We start from the raw sequence: 17,122 nt of genomic DNA, 5'->3' as shown, positions 1-17,122 counted from the left end.
AATAAACAAAACATTAATGAACAACTGACATACTGAAATCTCTGGGAAGTCTTTTGATCTTTTTCCCTAAGAAAATATCATGCATTTTAGTATCATGCATTTCACTTGCAGATTACATAAATACAGCAGCAGTTTGAGTACTCATAAAAAGTTAGGACAGTTATTTTAGATTTTTGGTGCAAAGAACTTATGATAGATACATAATAGTTGCCACAGGCGGAAAAAACCTGAATGCTATGACACTGCATAACACACGAGTCCATATGTGCAAAATACACAAAGCTACACTGGTACTCAAAGCATTTTGAATTTTTTTTTTTAAAAGCAGAAGTCCTCAATGTTTTACCGCTGTTTCCTCCAAAAAACACATTAGCTACGCTACCATTCTCCCAAAATAAACTGGAGATTGTAAAGAAATATATAATTTTAGCACCATCTTTTATTGTACAAATAAAAATGTTCAAGTAATGGTACAAGTTTATAAAAATCGTAAGAGCTATAAAATGACATCATAGTGTTTTTACAAATGGCTGGTTTAATTACGTTAGAGACATAAAATACTCATTTACCATAAGAATTTCTAACTTCCTAACTTCATGTACGTGCTTCTCTGCCAGGTACCAGCAGGTGGAGACAAAAAGGCAAAGCTATTCTGATGTATAGGAATGTCAGAATAAAGCTGTTTAAGAGACTCCTAGAGCTATAAAACGTGGTATTAATTATTAAGAACTACATAATATTTTCATGGCTGAGGGTGCTGGGTTTAGAGACCCTTCAGTTCATGTCTAGTCTCCAAGAACCTCTCCAGCAATACAGTGATAGTTCAATACCGATGTCAATACCCCAATGCAAGAATACAGCCAAAACAGATAGCTGAAACTTAAATACAGTAAATTCACAGCCTTGCTGAAAACCTTCAACATGTCTACTGACACCAGTGAAACTAAGTGGACACCCAGAGACATTAATCTTCTGGGTCTACATCCAGATGTGTTCTGCTGTTATAATCGGATCTGAATTTTGAATAGATAATTACTTTTCATTGATAATTAATTGCTTTTAATGAACAACTAAAGTCTTGTATTTAATTATTTCTTGATTCAATTAATTTACATTATGGTAAGAAATATACAAAACCTCATTCATGCTAAGAGACAGCAGATGCAGGCCTTATGAAGATGGCCAAAGCTAAAGCTGCTACGAATTGTGAAATTGTACAGAACACAGAACAGGAAGGCAGGGAGACAGGTACAAGGGGTGAAATTGTACATTCTCAGCTAGTTATGTTATCTTATGTGATGAAACCATAGAAACAAAGGTATGTTGCTGTGAAGACACTCACATCCTCCCCATCCTGATTTGTATATCAGAGATTTTGATCAGTAAAATAACCAATGATTATATTAGTAAAGGAATATTAATAAAGTTATTTAATAGGGTGGATCAATCATTGTAAACGTCAAAATTAATAGCGGGCATAGCATGCATGCTTATGTTAAAATATGTTAAAGATCATGACTTTGCAGAAAAAGGATATAAAGAAATGCTGAATTTTTGATGTAACTTTGAAGCACGTTAGGAGGAGCTATCCCCTGTGCTTCCCAGCGCTGCAATAAAGTAGTGCCAGCTTATCTGCAACTGTGTAGGTAAGTTTGTCATGATTGTGACCCTCCGTCAACACTACCAGCCATAAAACCAAACTGCCTGTACATGGTGAAACAATATAAAAATCTTTCTTCTCTTGCCATTCTTTTGTCAGTTTTTTACCACGGCATCTCTTTATACTCATGACTCAGCCCCCACTTTCTTCTTGTCCCTTATTCCTCTTTACTCATTTACAGACAATACGTTTTCTCAGCTCTAACATTAGTATAGCCATTGCTCACAGGGTTTAACATTAATTCTTTTGATTAAGAGTATTTACCACTATCTCTCCCAATCAGGTTTTCGGAAACTAATTGTAGATACAGATTTTGAAGTTAACTACCTTTTAATGCTTTTGTTGGCTCTCTGGCTGACAGCATCAGACTCAGGTTCCTTACATGGGCAGACTGAATAACCCTTGCCCCAGCCAACTAAGAAACTGAACCCGGGATGAGAAGAAAATTATCCTTTGTCAAACTACCCTCTCCACATCTTTCTATTCTTAGTTTCATACCTGCTACAGCATTTGCCTATATGAGAATGGTTAGTTGCGCCTGTTAATGCTGAGCATCCTCTTAAATCCTTCCAAGTCCTTAAGTATACTGTTGAAATTTCTAATTTAATTTCTACTCACTGGGAATTTTTCTGCATGCAATTTCTCCAAGATACTATTAAAAAAGCTTAGCAGCTTCAGTCCACTATGTGTAAGTGCTAAGCAACATAAACAAGAGGAGGGAAACACCCTTTATTCATAAAGGGACTATGTATCTGCAGCATTATAACAAGTGCTGGATAAAGACAACTCTTGAAGTAACAAAAATTTTCAGTGCAGTCCTGAGTTGAATGACGAAGCACCCTAAGTTGTTACTCTACATTCACTTTTAACTATTTACCCACAAAGAATACATGCAACTGATCTTTCTTAACTTCTGGCATTGTCAGAGGCATGAATACAGGTTTTTTCCAGCTTTATTAGACTCCACTATAAAGATGAAGCCACCTCTAATCAACTCAAGTATCTAGCAGACACTTTAAAAAATTTATTTCTCAAAAAAAAAAAAAAAAAAGAACCCTCAGATTTTGAAACCTTCATAACTGTTACCAAACAGGTCTCCCACAGAATGGCATAAGCCATGTACATTTCTCCAATTCCTTGTGTGTTGCTCTTCTGATTGTATCTGGTATCACAGCTTTGCCCTTCCTATCCTAGTCTGAATTGGCAAAATAGTACATCAAGCTCTAAACAAAGATCAGGCATCCTGTATGACCTAATTAGTCGGGTATTCATCCGAGCAAGGCAGTACCACAGGAAGGAGACCAGAGGACAAACACAGGCACATATTTAGATCCATAGCAAGGATGAGAATATCAATTATCAGAAGTCTTACTCCCTAGACCTAGTAACCAAAGCACTGGTTAACGTAAAGTTTTCATTGCCCCTTTACAATGGAATCTACAACACTGTCAATGTCTGTGGACTCTCCTTTTTCTTATTTGATGGGTACACTGCAGGGGGGGTGTTTTAATCTCGTGTTCTTTTTTATAAACACTCTTCAGATAATCACAACTAGTGCAAGGCTAAGGTATGTGAAATTGATGAGATGCAGACACTTCAGGATTAAGCAACTACTGCATAGTTCCTTTCAATAGCTGAGGATTGGAGTTGTCAACTCAATCCTACATTCCAGTTCATTTGGTGTTAAGACTACTGTTGCGTATGGCCAATTGCCCACCAGATCACTCACATTCTTTCATGTCATGTCAGGAACTTCAGACAATTGTCAGAAACAGTGCAATGAAAGGTCTCGAACAGGTGCATACAGGTAAGTAGCTCAGTTTCACTGGTTATATGGCTATTTGTTCATTAACCACTATCCTACTCTGCCAGTTTGTTTCTTTATATTAGCAGAATAGCAGACCCTTACATAACTTCTAACTTGATACAGTGATAAAACCAGCATTTTGAGTATTTGATTGTGCATTAGAAAGAGTTTTGTGGGGTTTAGATGATTAATTCAAAGTTATCTCCTAATTAGATGTTTTTCTAGAAGTTACTGTCAGGATTTCTAGAAGAATACACAGAATATCACACAGAACAGAGGATCTTATGCACAATAGCTTGGCTGCTGTTAAACCTTATGAGCGCTAAAGGACCACATACACAAGGACAGCTAAAACATGCCGCAAAAACCTGAAGGAATGCAGAGTTCAATTTATCACTGCCGGACTTCAGCATTGTCACAAATACCAGCCTAACACTCATATGGAACCCTCAAGAATAGAAACAAATCTTTGCACTTCTACCTGTTGTGGCATATCCCACTGCCAGGCATTACACACACCAGGCATTTCCATCACAACTATTGAAGAATTCTCTCGTGCATTTTGAGCTCAGCTTTTTCACTGTTTTATTGTTCTCTCAGTAGCCAAGTTCTCCAGGCATCCTCATCAGAACACATAATTTTGTGGAGGCTTAGCCCCTTCGCACTCTATTCACTCTTCTCATTTAGTTGGGTTTGGCTTTTTTCCTCCTAACAGAGTTTAAAATTCACCTTCACTGACATGATGTTGAACATCATTGCCCTGGTATATGTTGGTCCTTAAAATACAGTCTGCATTCCACCAACATATTCAGTTCCAAATTAACTTGACATTTCCTATTTCATCAAATAAATAAGATTCATGATGATCAGAGGTCAGTATCAATTGTCATAAATAAAACCTGACAAGCTTTCCCTTCACTAAAGTGTTATTGAAACACTTTTCATTTTTTCACGCAACTCAGTTTTACTCAAATTTTATTTGAAAAAATCTAACTTGACATGTCAAGCATAAAAAATTTCAACCCAGGAGGTCAATATTTTATAATATAGAAAAGTATGTTTTGTATGTTTTAGGCATACACAAAAGTTTAAATGAAAAAAGCTCATTTACCTAGATGAACACAAAAAATACGTGAAGACACACAGGAAAGCCCAGTACTTAATCACTGTAGCAAAATATAAACCAAAACCAAGACATTTTATTTCACCTTACAAAATACAAAGAAACAACCCAAATATTTTTAGACACATGTTGGAAATCATTCCTTCTAAGACCTCAGGAAGAATACTAGCTGTAGATTTGCACAGAGCGCCACCAACTTCCCCTCAGCCTCACCTTGAGTTTTGCAACACATGGGAAACTTACACCATCAGCACAGACCATAAAATGGAAACTTCATACAGTGTAACAAACCTCACTGTAAACTTAGGGCTGTCAAATGTAAAGACATGTGCAGACAGTCGAATCCACACCTGATATTTAGCACATTTACCTGCCTTCATGTTAAATTTAAAGCAAAACATTTTTAGAGACTCCACAGAAGCAGTCCTTAATACATCATTTATTATGAAGGACTTTCTCCTCTTCTCCAAAGCTCTCTTGCTAGTAAAACTCTGTACCCCACTTGTAATCACATCTTATCAAAAAATTTGAAATTATAATTACATTCTGCATCAGACCTTCAGTAGATGTACTTCAATTTAGACTCTGTTCCTACAGTGGGCAGACAGTAATTAAATGATTTCTCACCTTGACTACTCCATCAAAGCCAGGGATCGTGTTGACCTTTGCATTCTTGGCTAACAATTTGCTTTCAATCTTGTCTCCCATAGCTTGAATAGCATGTGTGTCAGGTCCAATGAAGGTGACACCTTCTGATGCCTGCAAAGGCAATGAAGATATAACTTTCATGAGACAAAACTAAAAATCAGCTTTACACAGGTATCGCTATTAATTTTTTTCTCTCTTTTTGAGCTGATTAATGAAACAACATTGAGAAGACATAGCGATCTATTTATGTAACAACCTAGCAATATAAGCAGCATTTCAGCCAGTTCATTAAAAATGTGTATGACCTTGTGAAACTACGTATACACACAAAGCCCCTATAATTAGCATTTGTATAAATCAAGGCTAGACCACAGAAAAATAGCTGAAAGTAGAAGTAGTCCAGCTTGAAAGTTAGAAATAGCCCTTGAGAAAACAGAGGCTAGTTAACTCACCATTGAAATAGGCACCAGTGATTTACAAATATAGGCAGCTGACAATTCCGTTACGCATTCCTAAAACCAAATCTTGATGAAACATCAAAATGAAAGCGCAGTCTCTTACTCAACGTATTTAAAGATCTTAAAAATAAGGTAAAGTGAAATAACGTTTCCCCAATTCTTTCAGGCAACTCTCTTTTCCAATACTACTGTGGAAATAGGTTAAAAAAATACTTTAATACTGCAACTTCAATACATAGGTAGGACACTGAATTCCATTTTTCTTCCTCCTGTTTCTCTATGCCACCAATAGACTTCACTGATCAAGTACGCAGACATTTTTTCAAACCTCTCCAGGGTCAATACTACTATACTGAGCTAGAGGCAATTCTAATCAGAACTGTTTCACTGAAAGTTACTGATGCATCAATGAGTAAATGCATGTTTCAGGCAACTTAACGTCTTTTGTACCATAGGAAGAAAACATTAAAAGAATAAGCATACTAGCCTTGAACAATTTTTCCAGCTGTTTCATTGATTATTTTTTCCCCCCAATTCTAAGACACTTGCAAAATGCTGAAAAACAACTTGTTTCCAGACAATGGGTAGTTTATTTAATGCCAACACTAACACAACAGCAAACGTTCAATTTCTTATATCAGAATTTGCATTGTCTTTCTGACATACACTTGTGCTACATAAGTTAGGGTTGCCAGGCAGTTACCGTCACTAACAATAAAAAGTAATTTGCTGAAGCTTTGTCTATTTATGTGATGGTAGTACATAACCACATAACAGACATAGGAAAAATATGGTTTTTAAGTTGGGGAACAATGTCCTCCTATTCACAATCTTACAAGAGCCAAGGGCTCCCAAAATGGTTGGGAGTCACTGTTTTCACTGTCAGCAGCTGCCTAGCAGGAGCAGTGTAATAGCAGAAGCTCTGCCTGGACAACATCCTATCAATCTAGCTAATAGGGTGCTAGAGATAACAGAAAAGATCAAGTAAGTACTACAGACACACTAGGAAGCTCAGTGCAAAAACATCCAAACCAAATGCAGAGTATCAGTTCACCTACATCAAACACTTGTTAACTTACAACAAACCATCTACTCTGCTCTGGTGAGAGCCCATCTGCAGTATTGCATTCAGCTCTGGGGCCCCCAGCATAAGAAAGACATGGAGCTGCTGGAGCGGGTCTAGAGGAGGGTCACAAAGACAATCAGGGGGCTGGAGCACCTCCCATACGAGAACAGGCTGAGAGAGTTGGGGTTGTTCAGCCTGGAGAAGAGAAGGCTCTGGGGAGACATTATAGTGGCCTTCCAGTACTTAAAGGGGGCTTAAACGAAAGATGGGGAGGGACTTTTTAACCAGGGCATGTAGTGATAGGACAAGCAGTAATGGTTTTAAAATGGAAGAGGGTAGATTTAGATTAGATATAAGGCAGAAATTCTTTACCATGAGGGTGGGTGAGGCACTGGCACAGGTTGCCCAGAGAAGTTGTGGCTGCCCCCTCCCTGGCAGTGTTCAAGGCCAGGCTAGATGGGGCTTTGAGCAACCTGGTCTAGTGGAAGGTGTCCCTGTCCAGGGGTTGGAACTAGATGATCTTTAACGTCCTTTCCAACCCAAACCATCCTATGATTTTGGTTTTTATCTCAGCCCATCTCTTCTCTTCTACAGCAGGCTTATTAGTTCAGCAACTCAGTAATACTGATTTGATGAATAGCCTTCTTACAAAGTTGGGAAGAGAACAATAGGAGGGAGGATCCAAACACTAAAGAAATTCACTTTTAAAAAGAGAAGGGAAACAAGAAGCAAGGAGCTGATGTTTGAAACCATAGTGACATGAAGTTTGGAGCTGACCATTTCAGAAACAGCAGCAGATTACAACCTGAAAGCTGATAACCATTTTCTCTTAACAAGTGTTTTAAATAGGTGCCTGCATATACCTGGAGGTAGAGCAGAGCTCCCTTCTGTCATCAAACTGTATTCCAATCTTAGAAAGTTTTGTGGAAAAGGTTCACTTACATGCTTGGCAACTGCAGATTATGCTGTCCCTCTTGTATCGCTCCTAACCTGGAAATATCCTGTTTCTACAGTTTCTGCCATAATACTGGCATTTGCATTCTGATCAATGCCACTTCAAACTTCACTATGTCTTGCTTCCTCTCCCCACTCTCTGCTCAAAGTCTACCATCAAAAATATGGGATCTCCAGAGGTCAAGACAGTGGGTCCAAAACTTTTCCTGCTCTAACAGACCATCCAAGACTTCCAGCTTGCAGGCTATTTCCAATATTCTACTCTTATGCTATTTTTCTTCCTCCTGTGACTTTCTTCTGTCAGAAAAGAAAACCTTCATTCAAACTGGAGGTCACAGGAAAGGATGGGAATTACAATCACGGCATCAGCAAGTGTGCATCTTTCCAGCAAAAGGCACATACAGGACATCTTGCTTGACTTACTGTCTCCTCTCACTAACTTGTGGCATGGTCTTTCAAAGTGCCCAGTTCATCCCCTGGTCCTGTCAAAGCAGGTAGTTGGATAAGAAGAGAACAGCATCATTCAGGAGAGATTCATGAACAACCTGAGAAAGAACACTCCAAGGCATTTCAATAAATGAATCTGCTGCATCCAGTATATTTGCTACATGAATCTTGTAGAGCTGTCGTATTCCACATAGATACAACCAATACTACTTATTAAAAACTAAGTACAACATGATGTGCAGCAGATTCACATTACTCTAATGCAAGCATCACCTGGTGCAACCCATATCTTCGTTGGTTTTTTTAATGCGTACTTTTAACATCCGGAATTTACAAACTGCACTTGTAGACACATGCACCTCTTAGCTTTACCTGCTCTGAACCTTTGTGCCTTACACAGAACAGTTCTTTAATTGTGAACAAGCAGCAGCTTAGTACCACCAGTTACTCCCCTATATGGGTAGTCAGTTAGGGTAGTCATCGTATCCAGTTACTTCCCAGCAACAAAATCTGAAACAAAATAGTTTACCTCAATGTGATATCACAAAATACCTGAAAGCACATAACTCTGCATGCTGCAACATCCATAAGTCAAAAATAAGTTAACAAACCAAGGCAGATTCACTGGTTTCCAGCCAACATGTCAAACTATCTCTTACACTGAAAAGGCGCGCATTCTCTGACATCGCTTGCAACTAACTTGAGCTAAGCTCACAAAAAACTTTTTCAGTTTAAGGCACTAATAGACAAACTCTTGCAAGCCTTGCTACAATAATTTAAGTCTCCATCACTCGAAGATGCTTGCTCAAGCCCTCTGCCAAAGCTTCTCAGCTCATGACCAGAAAAGTGCACCAGTTTCTTCATTGCCAATACCCAACACATGATGTACTAAACTACCTGTTCAAAAATCAAGTGCCTGACATTGAAAATGCCAAAAACCAGACCATAAGAGTGTAGCAACAACATCTTCAGCTCCCACAAAGATTTATCATCACTCATCCATTAGCATCCTTAGGTTATGAAACACATGGAAGTGGTGAAACTGCGCGAGAAAAACTTCCAATGCCTGGTGACAGTCTGTCCACAGATTTTCCAGCGTAGCAGCAAACACTAGAACCCCTGCTGTATGTACACAAGCTTACACACCACATATCAAACAAGTTCTTCCAAAAGTTCTGTTACTCCTCCACCCGTGCAGCAGTGTACTCCAGCCTCAAAGGATAATTATCTGGCTGCAGGGAACATGTCAAGTTTCACCACGAGCATTTGCTTTAGAAACACACCTGTGATACCTGTGTATCACTGCTCTTCTTCGCATAGTTAAAGGTACAGACAAACAATAAGGAATATTTTATAAAAGACCAATTTCAGAATACATTCCATGACAAGAAAGTTAGTTCTTTCTTTGTCCAAGTAGCAGATACTGAAGAGTTTTCCCCAACACCCCTCTGTTTCTGAGGGCAGCAGTAGTTGGTTTAATCATAGTGCCATAAGAATCACAGGCAGTTAATTCTCTGCTCATACACATCCCCACCCCCCTCACCCCCACCCCCAGTTTTGTTATTTTGTTAAGCCAGACAAAAGCCTTATTCTGCTCTCAGGGATCACAGGACCCCAAATACAGCAGAAACTAAACAATGTCAAAAGTGGGACAAGCAAAGGCAAGATTTGGAAAATCCATGTGTGAAGTCTGTGGTTGAGCTGTATGTGACCTTCACAGTCTATCAACCATGTCTGAGACTTCTCTGGGAACAGCGTGGGCCAAACAGACCTATGCCATACTCCCAATGTTTGGAAAGGACCTGTCCATCTGACAAACTCTTGTGGACCTGAAGTAACTGAAGAGACCAATCCTAGGAGATTGCTTTGCATCTCCTCCTGGAAATTATGAATGCAGAGATTCACAATTACTACATTATACAGTCAATAGTAGATTCAACCTCAGTGACAGCATAAGCAGAACTAAAGATAGAAAGCATGAAGGAGAGAAAACTGCATAATAAACTTTTATACACACTAGCTCCCTTGGCAACATACACTCTTCTGTGGGCTTATGAATATGTGGCAAATCAGCCAACTTGCTGCCAGGCCTCCCAGTGTTGCAGGAAATGACTGAACAGTTCCAACTAGCTTTAGACAAAACAAGTGATACTGAAACTTTTCCTCTGTCTTTTACCACGTTAGTTATGTACAATTAAACATACTTTTTGGTGTCTTCATTCGAGCAAAGCTATTTGAAACTGCTCGTAACACCAGCTTAACAGGAGCAGCTCCAAACAAGGAGGTATGCCACATACAAAAACACAGCTATCAAATCTGTGCTTTCTCTGTCAGGATCATTTGGTGAGGGGATTCTTCCACTCACAGCACACTGATGTGGCAAAACACACTCCAAGGGCCCAGCTGCTTCCAGGTGCAAGCACACCTATCATTACCTCACCACAAAGAAGCAATGGCAATAACGTAGGCTTTGTTCTTGTTCCTCCCCCGGTATCTGAAATGGCTAGTTCCAGGAAAATGTCTCTCGTCTATGAAGAAATGGCCAAGAGAAGGGATAGTTCTCAGGAGCAATTGTAGCTGCTCTACCTCATTGAAAATAAACATTTCTGTGTAAACACAGAGCTGGTTTTAAACAAGCTCATGAAAATTACAGTAGAACCCAAACGATGCGTTGCATACAGTGATTGAATCACGTTCTCAGACTTAAATAGAATGTTTTCCAGATTACCCAAACTCAGGCTGCTACTTATTGGAAGATGGTAACAGTAATTCACTCAGGAGAAAAGGGCTTAAGTCCAGCACCACTGGCTGGGTAGGCTCAGAGCCTGCAGTCTGTCAGGAGTGACCAGAGAAGTAACTGAGCCAACTAGTTCCTTTTCCCCCATTCTCTCTCCTTTCTCTCCTACATATCCCTTTCCACAGTCCTATCCATCCCTCTTCTCAAGGGCAGGCTCTGGCACTCTTCAGTTGACCCAGCTGACGAGCGTGGCAGACAACGACCTTTTTTTTTGTGAGAAGTGCTTTCTGTTGCTTTTGTGAGTTAAAATTAGCTTAATGGGCATTGGAGGAAGAACCACATAAGCTGCTGGAGCATGAAACTGGGAATAAGAACCTTCTTTTGGGGTAAGGCACATCCTTACACCCTAAGGCGTTGGGGGGGGGCATACTGCATTCTACCATACCAGCCTGCTTTTGTGTTCAAGCCTGTATTTCTGTTTTAAGGTTTGTTTTGAAACAAAGTATGTTGTTGCTTCTCTGAGGAGCACTGTTTGAATCAAAGAATGGCTGAAGTTTGAAGCATCAAAGCCACTGCTTGAACCAGTTGTTTGACATGTGCTGTCAAGTAGTGGAACAGCTCAGAGGCAGAACACAAGCAGAAGCAAGATTCTGTTGCAGTGAGATTACAGCAAGATCAGCAACTGCGGGTAACAGCTTACCACACTTACTCAAGAACTTCCTAGTGAACAAAACTATGAAGGAAGGCCCATAGAAAAGAACTCCAGTAGAAACTGTTATCATAGGTCTGGTTTTCAAAGGAGTTTTGTCCCAATCCTCAGGTTTTCTCCACAGGAAAATCTGGAAAGGGTTTCCATTAAATACTTGCATGAAGCTGATGAATTTGTTCACTGTTGTACTGGGAAATGACTGCCTTATTTTTTCTGCCCTCTTGACACACAACCAGTCAAGAAGGCAGATCCAAAGGGGAAGGGAAGGGGCATAAGTAGTTTGGCAATCACAAACAGTATCAAGAGTTCTAGAAAAACTGGAATCTTCCACAAATACGGTCTCCCATCTACAGCTCATAGCTCACCACAAGGAAACAGACCTGTACAGGAGGCTGCCTGCAGCCTCATACAAAGCAGAGAAGACACGCAGCACAGCTCAGGGATGACTGAAGTAGCTAGCTGGGCTAAAAAGCCTCCAAGTCACACAGGCTAAATGCAGGGCTGAGAAGCAGAGCTGGCAGCAAAAGCAAGGTCCAACAGAGGTTTAAACAACCTAGAAAATAAGTAACCAGAACAGAAAAATCCAGTTGAAGTGGCCAGATGAAACATCCAGAAACAGAGAAGGTTCAGGAGTACCACCAGAAAAAAAAAAAAAAACAACCAACAACAAACCAAAAAAAAAAAAAAAAAAAAAAACAAAAACAAAAACCACCAAACAACAACAGGCACACGGACATCTGTTGAAAGAGGTGGGGACATAACAGATCACCTCACAACACAGGATCTGTACATTCAACACTGGGAAGGAATCCCCCTAGGAAATATACTATAAGAATATATTAAAGAAACATCCACTCAATAACCTAGGAAATACTGAACCGGTAAAATGCTTTACAACAGAATGTGATAGATGCGAAATAACACCCTGAAGCTTTCTGCAGGACACACAGAAACAACCTATCACCTCAAACAACTGGGCCCTGTTGCTGCTATCCCGAAGGCTCAGAATAAAGAGCATTCACAGAAGTGGCCAATGATCTGCTCAGGCATCAACCTGTAAATCTAGTACTAACAAATAGAGAATTTCATTCTATGCAGACTTATTTTAAGCTCGAAATGGCTTAAAACAGCAACATGCCTAGGTATCGTCATAAGTCACCAAAAGTAGTACCTCTCCGGCAGTTCAGTGAGTAAGAGTTCTTCCAATCTTGTTTACAATTAAATAAGCAGAACCTCTGAAGCCAAAAGATCTTAAGAATATGCACACGTTTATGTATACACACACGAGAGAAAAGACAACCCTTGCAGGTACAGTAGCATCACTCATTAGAACAAGTATTTAAAAAACGAGTCATGCTGAAGAAAAGCAAATTACAGTCTTATGTACAGGCTTACTACAGAACAACATAGCACCTCTTAAGTTACTACAGTATGTAATATAAGCAGATAGAGAAAATATGCCAGAGGGGGAAGGGCTGTAGCATCCTACTTTTCTCTGACTACATCTGCCTTTGGCTGCTGTAGTTCTTTCTAGAAGCCTGGCTTTTGTTTTATCAGCGAGTTTGGGAAGGAGATTGAGTGTTACAATCACCTCGAGTTGCATAAGCAGCAGACAGGTAGACTGTGACAGCAACTAGCCTCGGAAGTAAAAGGTTAATGGGCAACTGGGAAAGTGACAGAGCCTGAAGCAACTTGCTAGAGGAAAGAGGTGGTGGTGAACTGTGCTGCCCCGCCTGCCAGACCTCATTGCTTGTTCCAAGTTGTACTTTGAAATAAAAACTTACTTGGCTCCAAAACACTTTGCATTTTAGAGGCCAGACCCACCACACAACCTGTGTCACCCACCACCTGTGACACTGTACCATGCATGCCATTCTAAATATCTGTACTCACTGTCTCAAATAGGAGTACATACTGTAAGAGAAAGTGATACCCTGGAAGCGGTTCTTTAGAAAAGGAAAAGCTAGTAGAATAAAAAAAAAGGCCTTACCTGAAACTGAACACAGCTGCAAGAACTTTGTCTCGCTACTTAAAACTGAATTTAAAGAACACTAAAGCATTTTGACAACCACTGCCTTAAGAAAGAAAAAAGATGATCACCAGGCAGCAATACTAGAAAATTGAAAACTAGAATACATTCATTTACTTGCAAATAAACCAACACAGACTTCCATGTTTAACCTTTGGCATGGGAAGGGAAATGTGTTAAGACTCCCTTTAAGCCATTTTTCTAATAAATACCTGATTTATTTAATCCTGGTGTGAATTTGTTCACACTGGTTTCCAAAGTATAGTTTAAACTACGCAGAGCCATGAAAATACATTTTCATGTATTCAGACAAACTTCTGAAGGACCAAATGAAAACAGGCCTTATCCAGGCCCCATATATGCCTTCTCTAAAGCAGCCTGGGACCAGAATGCAGGAACAGCATATATCTACATATATCTAGAGAGACAGGCAAATTTTTGTTTTTCAAAATGCAGTATATGTATATTCAAATATTGGGGGTGGAAAGAGAAAAAATCAATCTGTTAGACTACTCTGAATCTCAGCTTAAACAAAAGGCACAGTTGCTGAACCAGTATAAACACAATCTAAAGCTACTTAACTCTACTGTCCCAAAAAAGTGTGCAACCTCTCAGAAAAGGTGCATGACCTCTTGCATAAACACCAGGGAGAGCCAGAATAAATCTAGATGGTCAAGCATCACCTCAAGCACAAATGCTTCATAGAAAATAGATTTAAAACAAACTTTTAAGTAATGTCCTCTTTAATTCTGCAGCAGTAAGTTTACAAAGCCAAAACTTTAATAATCAGGCTAATCTGTAAACGTCTTCCTTAACAAGATACAAGTTGTTAACTCATCCTATCATAGATTACATGTACAAAGGGTAAATGTGCTTGCATTGATTTAATGCTGCATTTTAAGATAAAAAAACCCTCATTAACCAAATATTTCATAGTGTATATTATACATCTGAGTGGAAAGAATCATGTTCAGCTTCCAGGTCATACCTTTGTAAGTGAAAACAAGCACAGAAGCAGCTTGTTGCAAGGACTCAAAGCTACAAGACACTGCGATAAGAACAAGTACCACCTCTAGGGCTCTATACTTCTAACTTTTCGCTTTGGATTTGATCATCAAGCTGAAGTTTTACTTGTTAATTTCACTTTGAAACAGTTTAAAGCTTTAGATGGGCTACATATTATTTTGTCCTTGTCCAGAACCCAAATGCAGTAGAGTTATTCAAGTTTTTAGAAGCATTTCTCAAATACAAACTATAAAACTTGAACATACGGTAGTTTGTATGACATGCCACTGTCAATGACTAATTGCTTCATCACTTACAAAACATTCCACACACACACACACCCCCAACGCACAGGAACTGAACAACACTGCTGTGTTGCAAAAAGTTTGAGTATCCTACTATATCAGTAGTAACGAATACCGAGAAAATTTAGGGAGGAACAAACGAAACTTAAGAATTTTCTCTGGATGGTTTCCATATTGCTTTTCTTCACTTCATGGCATTGAAACCACCCTTGATTTTTACATGATAAAAGAAATCTGTGGAACTAATCCTAGAAACCTCTTTCTGTTTCCTTGCTTAACACCTCCAGGCGACAGAAAAGACAAAATGCTTCATTTGCATCCTTAAACATTAGAAACTGGGAATAAGCCTTTTCAGCTGCAAATGTTATTGCATCTACATTTCCAGAAGAGAAAGAAGGTTAAACAGCCTACTCAGGTTTATGTTAACTCATCTCTTTTTAGCACCATGAGCAACACAAAGAGCAGAGAATGTGGAAGCTTAACGGCCCAACCTCTTTCCTCATTATGTTCAATTAGATCTTGGAAATGGATATAGCTGCTGATTACACGAAGATAAAGAGAAGAAATCAGGTATGCACAAAGGAAATGGCAAACACTAACAAGTGTAATCTTAGTCTTCCCAATCATCTTATCACGAAGACCATTTCATTTTTCATGCAACACAAAAAAAAGTTCTATCAGTTGCACGACCACACAAGATTTTGCCTGATGTAAAAAGCAGCATTTGTTTTATCATTAACACAAACTCTTAGTTTAAAATGTAACATGTCAGTGTTGCACAAAGCCATCCTGAACATGTTAGTAAGGTTTGAAAGACTCCTTGCTTGATGGGCTGCATAGTACTCCACCTTATCAATTAAAGAATAAATTTGAGCCACAGTCAAATAGTCAAACAACACTATTAAGGTACTTTATTTCAGAATACAATTAAGTACAATTTATTCGAGAGTACTAGATCTCCTAACTGACAATACTTTTCTTTAAATTAGGATTCAACCTACATGATATTTTTAATTTGTTTGGAGTGAAAAAAAGCACTTGGAACTACTGTACTGAATTCAGAAGAGAAAGTTAGTAGCACTTTATTTTCTAGGCCACTTGGCTTTCCCTCTGGAAAAAAAAAGCCTTCAGCTTGGCAGAGAACACTCAATAAGATGTTTAACACAAAATATACATTAATCTAAATGAAAACCAGGCATTCACAGAGAAAAAGCAGGACTGAGTGATGAGCAGGAGAAATAGGGGAGCATCCTTCTAGCCAAACTGAAAATTCAATAGGGAAGACAAACAGAATAACAAGGAGTTCAAAAAGCTGAATGTTAGAGCAGATGAAGAAACTGTACGCGCACAAGACGTTCTTTATACAGCCATACTATTTCTTCTGTCCTACAGATGCATGTGAAGCTTTGCAAATGAATACAAAACACAAGCATATAAGCCCAATTAGTAAATGCACTTTGCAATGCCTTAGCTTGTGTTTTTCAAAGGCGGGGGGAACATGAGAACACATTTAGAAGTCAATAACACGGTGCTAACTTTTTGTTACTTGTTGAGATGTTACATTGAACTTGCAGTGAAAAGATATTAACTGTATGCCTGCAAAAAAAAAGTACTAATAAATCAGAACCTAGAAAGAAAAAAATCATGCTGAAAAAAAAAATCTGTCTAGTGTTTTTACAGACATTCTACAATGATTTCAAAGTTAGCTGACCATCATTATTTTCATACTGCATATTCAGAAACCAAGTTAAAACTTAAAATGGCTGTCCAAGCTCGCATCACCCTGAATTTACTGATGAGTTAAGCATCAGGAACACTGGTATTGATAGCCATGAAGATAAAGTGACCCTAGCATCATCTTCCTAATAATCACTCTGCATATTGAGAAAGAGTTGAGCAAACCACAACACTAGATTGAAAAGTGTAATTTCTCAAACACTGTAAAAGACAGATACATAATAAGGAACACTTTTCATAAAAACAAGACGGTTAAGCCCACTGCCCTGACCAAATTCTAACGTGGATAACTCCATTGTACCCACCTACAGCTCCCTTTTCCCAGCTGGATGGTGTAGTTTAGGATCCTCCCTGTCCTCACCTGAAGGCTACTAATTTACTTCCTGCCAAATAGCTGCCATCACTGATATCAAGACAAAGTGGTATTTCTTCAGTAA

At 39.0% G+C, this 17,122-nt stretch overlaps 1 protein-coding gene across 1 annotated transcript in view; it reads right to left on the bottom strand.

Moving 5' to 3' along the window:
- Positions 1-17,122, bottom strand: part of PCCA (propionyl-CoA carboxylase subunit alpha) — a 300,632-nt gene that overhangs the window by 209,737 nt on the left and 73,773 nt on the right. The window contains exon 7 of the mRNA XM_086481594.1: positions 5,218-5,349. Coding sequence (XP_086337720.1) covers positions 5,218-5,349 — 132 coding nt within the window. The remainder of the gene's footprint in view (positions 1-5,217; positions 5,350-17,122) is intronic.

This window comes from Leptosomus discolor, chromosome 1 (assembly GCF_034619465.1).
Source record: "Leptosomus discolor isolate bLepDis1 chromosome 1, bLepDis1.hap2, whole genome shotgun sequence".
NCBI lineage: Eukaryota > Metazoa > Chordata > Aves > Leptosomiformes > Leptosomidae > Leptosomus > Leptosomus discolor.
This window is presented reverse-complemented; position numbering and strand designations above follow the sequence as displayed.